At 56.2% G+C, this 5,245-nt stretch overlaps 2 protein-coding genes across 2 annotated transcripts in view; both read right to left on the bottom strand.

Annotated features, from left to right (window-relative positions):
* MIEN1 (migration and invasion enhancer 1) overlaps window positions 1-1,239 on the bottom strand; it is a 7,690-nt gene extending 6,451 nt beyond the window's left edge. Inside the window, exon 1 of the mRNA XM_006022592.1 lies at window positions 1,203-1,239. Coding sequence (XP_006022654.1) covers window positions 1,203-1,239 — 37 coding nt within the window. The remainder of the gene's footprint in view (window positions 1-1,202) is intronic.
* LOC112550127 (zinc-binding protein A33-like) overlaps window positions 73-5,245 on the bottom strand; it is a 24,354-nt gene continuing 19,181 nt past the window's right edge. Inside the window, exon 2 of the mRNA XM_025202884.1 lies at window positions 73-2,823. Coding sequence (XP_025058669.1) covers window positions 1,418-2,464 — 1,047 coding nt within the window. The 5' untranslated portion in view covers window positions 2,465-2,823 and the 3' untranslated portion in view covers window positions 73-1,417. The remainder of the gene's footprint in view (window positions 2,824-5,245) is intronic.

Raw genomic sequence — 5,245 nt, 5'->3', positions numbered from 1 at the left:
CCGCGCCCTGCGCTCGCCCGGCCCGTAGGGCCTGACCCCTCCCTGTGCGGGGTCCCGCCGCCCTCCGCGCCCACCCCGGGCCGAGCTAGGGCGGCGCCCTGCGGGGTCGCGGGGCAAGGCCGACCCACGCACCTCGCGGGCAGAGGACGGAGCGAGGAGGCCGCCTGCGTGGGCAGGAGGGACGAGAGACGGACGCCCCATAAACCTACTCGCTTGGGCCCTCACACCCCAAAGCCGGCCCTGCTCTTTTCAGCCAGGCTCGCCTCACTTCCCAACCCCCACAATTGGGCCGTGGGCAATTTCTCCTACAAACAAGTGCTCGTTGTTTCGGTTAGAGAGGTCCCCCTGCCCCCCTCGTCGACCTTTCTGCTGTAGCTTGAATCCCGCGCGTGCAAAAAGACGCTTGCCCGGCTCTGAGAAAGTGTTCAGCGTGTTCTGAGGATTCCCTCATCCTCCCCCTGTAGAAGAGCCCCTCTGCTCCCCCTCCCCAAATACCTGTTTCTGTGTGGCCTCCGTTAGATCTGAGTCACAAAATGTTTCCCTCCAAACAGTCACCAACAAGTCAGTGTGTTTCCATACCCATGAAATGGTATCGTCATTGGAAAATCTTTCCCCCCCCAAAACATACAGTTCTTCCACGACAATCCTCTTCCCCTAGAAACCACCAGCCACACAGGACTCGGTTCGTTCCTCCTCTTCATTTATACCTGTAATACTCAGTCCTGCCTGGCTCAGGCGTCGCGGGAACAGGCAGTGTTAACCTGAGAGCCATCTCCTAGGCACTCCTGGGTGAATTGTGGCCAAAGAGAAAGCTTTGGTGCAGAGGTGCTCAACCTCTACCTCTCGGGCCAAATGTGGCCTGTGGAGCTGTGACATCCAGCCCACGGGGCTCCTCGTGGATGGGGAAATTTTGTGGCAGGGGAGCAGTGACAAGTCATACTGCTGCCTTTCCCCCACTGCCAAATTTTCAATCCCCTTGACACCAGACCACACCCCCTCCTTCCCCAACACGGCTGTATTGGGCTTGGGCCCATCCCACTTCCCCACTGTGCAGCCAGATCCGCCCTGCGGATGCTCTGAGCACCGTCCACCTGCCACAAAGGGGAAAAAAGTTAAGCACCACTGCTCTGGTGCGTTAGTTTAATTGGCACCATGGCTGAGAGAAGAGACTTGTATTAGTCACAAGTGCAGGAATGACAGACCTGTAGTGTGCAGGGAACTGAACCCCCGGCATAACATCTCTTCGCCAAGAGCTGCAGAGGGATAAGGTGAGGAGCCGCTTGTAGTCTGAGCATTGCTGTTTGCATTCATTTAGTCAAGCGTTTTATTCGCTGCATGCCCAGACCCATGTTTGCTCCTCAAAGAGCAGAAAAGGGACTCAGTTGGGCAGGGGTCTCCAGACGTGCCTCCCTTTGCTTCAGTCACACAGCCGCAGAGGTTCATGGTCCTGTTCAGACAGCACCAACCCAGGGCACAGGAAAGGGTACAGCATGCCCTGGAAGTGGCCCTGGAGCAGGCAGATCTTAGCCATGCCATGGGCATCATAAAACCCAACCCTGCCACACTCATAATCCAGGCAAACGCCCACCCTCCTGGGCCTGGTGTCAAGGGTCAGGCGGTCTGGGGGTGACAAAAGGGCATAGTAATGGTCACCTGGCAGTTTCCGAAGGGCCCAGTAGCCATTTTCCGGGATCAGATCTTCTGTCGCCTGGCGGTTGACTCTGTGGCTGGCTACCTCAACTACCCAGTTGCTTTTGTTCCCAACACTCACCTCCCAGTAGTGCCTGCCCGAGCAGAAGCCTTGGGAGCAGAGTACATACAGACAGGGATGGAAGCGCTGAGGATCCTTGGGAATGGTCTGGGAGCGGTGTCCCAGCTTCACTGCTTTCAAGTCTTCAGAGAGATCCAGATGGGCATGAGCTGTGTGTGGATCCAGGGTGAGGCTCTCCAATGCAGACTGCATAGCCTGTCGCAGCATCCTCCTGCAGATGGCATACATCAGAGGAGGGCTGCAAAGGCCTGCTGGCTTGCTGAGACTCAGTTCCTCCGTGTGCTCCTTCAGCTCTGCCTTGAACTGGTCTACTTGGCTCCCTGCCACATCTGCAAGGTGCTCATCACACTCTCTCACCTGGCCCAGGTAATCCACTATCTCCAAAACATTGGCTGCTCTCTCAGTGATCTTCTTCAGCCTGTACTCCAGACCTCCAACTACCTGCTCTTCCTCTTGGCTAATCTTGGCCATCACTGACTGCTCCTCAGCATAGAGGATGTTGTGCATCTCCTTGAACTGCCCCATGACTTTCTTTCGGAGGGACTCCAGGCTCATCTGAACAGCCTGGATCCCCTCCTTGTAGTGACAACAAAGCTTTTCTGCCTCTTCTTCAGCCTCCAAAAATTCAGAGACAATGTCTTCCACTCTTTTGCCACCGCCTTGCTCCTCGGGGTCCTTCTTCAAAGCCTCCATGGAGAAGCTTCCTGCCTTCTCTCTGCCCCTTCAGCTCCTGCAGTGGGAGGTTAGCAATCCTGCCTCTACATTTGATGATGTCACTTCTTGCCTTACAGTCTCCAGGTGCCTCTACAGCTGGATCCGCCTACCTCCCAGCAGGGCTCTTCCTCCTTGATAAATAACTACTGGTATTTGTGCTGCACTGGAACCAGCCCACAGCAAAGCCGAACCCTGTTGCTGGCTTCAAGACAAGTTCCAGTTTCCTAAGGCTTGGCTATGAGTTATTTTAGGTTTCACTGAAAGCAATGGGAGGGCCCTGCATTCGCTTTCTCCTGACGCCACCTGGGAGATTCCTGAGGCCAGAGTCCTCTTGTTATCTGCAGACCACGAAAGGCAAATGCAGTGTCCATAAAGGCTCTCTATTGTGCCAGAAGTTTAGGGCCCTCCCCTGGGAGGGGCTCAGACAGAGCAATAGTTTAAATCAGCGGTGCCCAACCTTTTAGCCCCATGGGCTGGATGGGTGGTACCAGGTCCATCCACAGGCTGGATCCAGTCATGGGCCTTGGTACACAGGACCAGCATGGAGGGGAGGGGTGCAGCCTGACCCTGATGGGAGCAGGGAGCAGCCTGGTCCCCATCCAGACACTCAGGGGGAAAGGGTGGAGATGGGAGTGGAGCAGCCCTGATTTGGACACTTGTGGTGGGGAAGGAGAAGAGTGGCCCAGATCTAGATATGTGGGGGATGGGGAGCAGTCCAGCCTGATCCGGACGTGTGGGGCAGGATTGGACAGGGAGCAGCCTGGCCCAATCAGACGCTTGGGTTGCAGGCCCAGCTCTGATTCTGCCGTGTGGCAATGGCCCAGGTACAGCTGGATCCGGAGCTTCCACTGCTTCCCTGCTGCCAAATTTTCTAACCTCTGCAGCTGGATGTCATGGCTCTGCAGGCTGCGTTTGGCTTGTGGACCAGAGGGTGAGCACTCCTGGTCTAAATCACTGATTCTCACCCATGGTGCTGGGCCACCCTGAAGTACTGCCAGATCCTTTGAAAGGTACAGGGAGTTGTGAAGAGCTAAGTGAGGGATGAGGAGATAAGCAGATAAAGCACACGCTCAGTCTATTCCTGCGTGGCCAGTCTCTACCCCTATTGCCCAGCCCCTCCACAAGGAGGGAAGCACTGCATTATATAAATTAGTTTTGAAATTGGATGCCACTCAATTCACAAACACTATGGAGGCGTGCCTCAAGTCAACTGAGGGGTGCCTTGAGTCCAATGAATGGTGCCTGGAGACCAAAAAGGTTGAGAACCATTGATCTAAATACACAGAGAGCTGAGCAGAGAGGAGGACCAGTTCAGAGCCCCAGTTGCCCCTGGGGAAAAGGCGGGCATCATGAAGGCACCTAACAATTGTGGAGGAAGTTTTTGGACCTTCATCTCAGAGCTCAGACTACTGGCTGGCCACCTGCTGGCCCTTAACAGCCTAGGTGGCAGCTGGATGGGTGAAAGACATGTCCCAGCCCCTGAACCCTTCAGACTCTGCAGGTGAACACTTCTGGGGCCTGAAGGTCCCACAGGGATCCCTATCACATCTAGTGAGGCCGGGCCCTGGTTTCTGTTGTCCCATAGCCTGGCATAGTCATTTACACCTCTGCAAAAACCATGGCCATTCTCAGACATGCCGCCAGGGGGCAGCAGCACTCCCCTCCCAAAATGATACCATGGGATACATAGGCCTGGCCCTCATCCCCATATCTGCTCCCCAGTGGGGCTCCACCTGCCCTGCCGCACTGGTGCAGAGAGCGCTGGCAAGGAAGGGCAGGCTGGGTCCTGGCAAAGGGATGAGCTGTGCTATGAGCTTCCTTGGCATTTCACCCTTGCTTGTGACCGCCAGGGTGAGACCAGCCCATCATGAGACCCCAATGGGCTGGACCATGAATGGATTGTAGCCAGGGTTCAGCACTATGGGTTGGCATATCTCGTGCCAAAGCAAGGACTTCAGGCTTTCTCAGGCTTTGCCCCATCAAAGCAGTTGAGACTCTGCCAGGTCACCACTATTTCCTTAAAGGGCTGCTGTGATGGTGGGAGGGGAGGGCTCATTCCCCCCAAAAAGGAGGGGCAGGGCAGGGGTGGGGAGGATCTGACTGGAATGCAGCTGCCCTGGATATAAAAGAAAGCACTACTCAGCCCCCAGATGAGGTCTAGGGAACAGCTTGAAGGGAAGCCAAGCTCCCCTTGTTAAAAGTTTATCACCAGCAGGTTGGGAAATTGGGGCACCATTAACCCTTTCCCTGCTGCACAATGCCCTGGGAGCTCTCTGGCAGTACCTTTCAGCTGTCAGTTTTAATTCCCAGGAGGCCTCTCGGTGCTGGCTGGGATGGGAGGGAACAATCAGACCACTGGATTGCTTGGAAGCCCCACTTCCCACCTGCTTGAGGCCACAGTGGCATCTTCCCCACCACCCCAAGGGGGCCGAGAAGATCGGGGTGGGAGTGGAGCCCTCTACTGCCCATGTGCCACTTCCAACCCATGGCTGGGTGCAGGTTTTCCTGCCAGCGAGGGAGACCTGAGTGCCTCCATCCTGCTTGGCTCCCTCCCTCCCCAGGCAGACAGAAATAGCTCAGAACACGGCTTGGCACTGGGTGGAGCTGACATCACCCAGGGTCCGGGGGTAAGAGCCATTCTATATGCCAGCACGCGGGGATTCCAGCAAGTGGGCTCCCCCTTTACTCAGAGCACTAGGTGGGTCAGGGCTGGGTGGGGAACCTGGGGGGTGAGCCAGGTGGGGGGGTATGTATGTGGGG

This window comes from Alligator sinensis, unplaced genomic scaffold (genome assembly GCF_000455745.1).
Source record: "Alligator sinensis unplaced genomic scaffold, ASM45574v1 scaffold886_1, whole genome shotgun sequence".
NCBI lineage: Eukaryota > Metazoa > Chordata > Crocodylia > Alligatoridae > Alligator > Alligator sinensis.
This window is presented reverse-complemented; position numbering and strand designations above follow the sequence as displayed.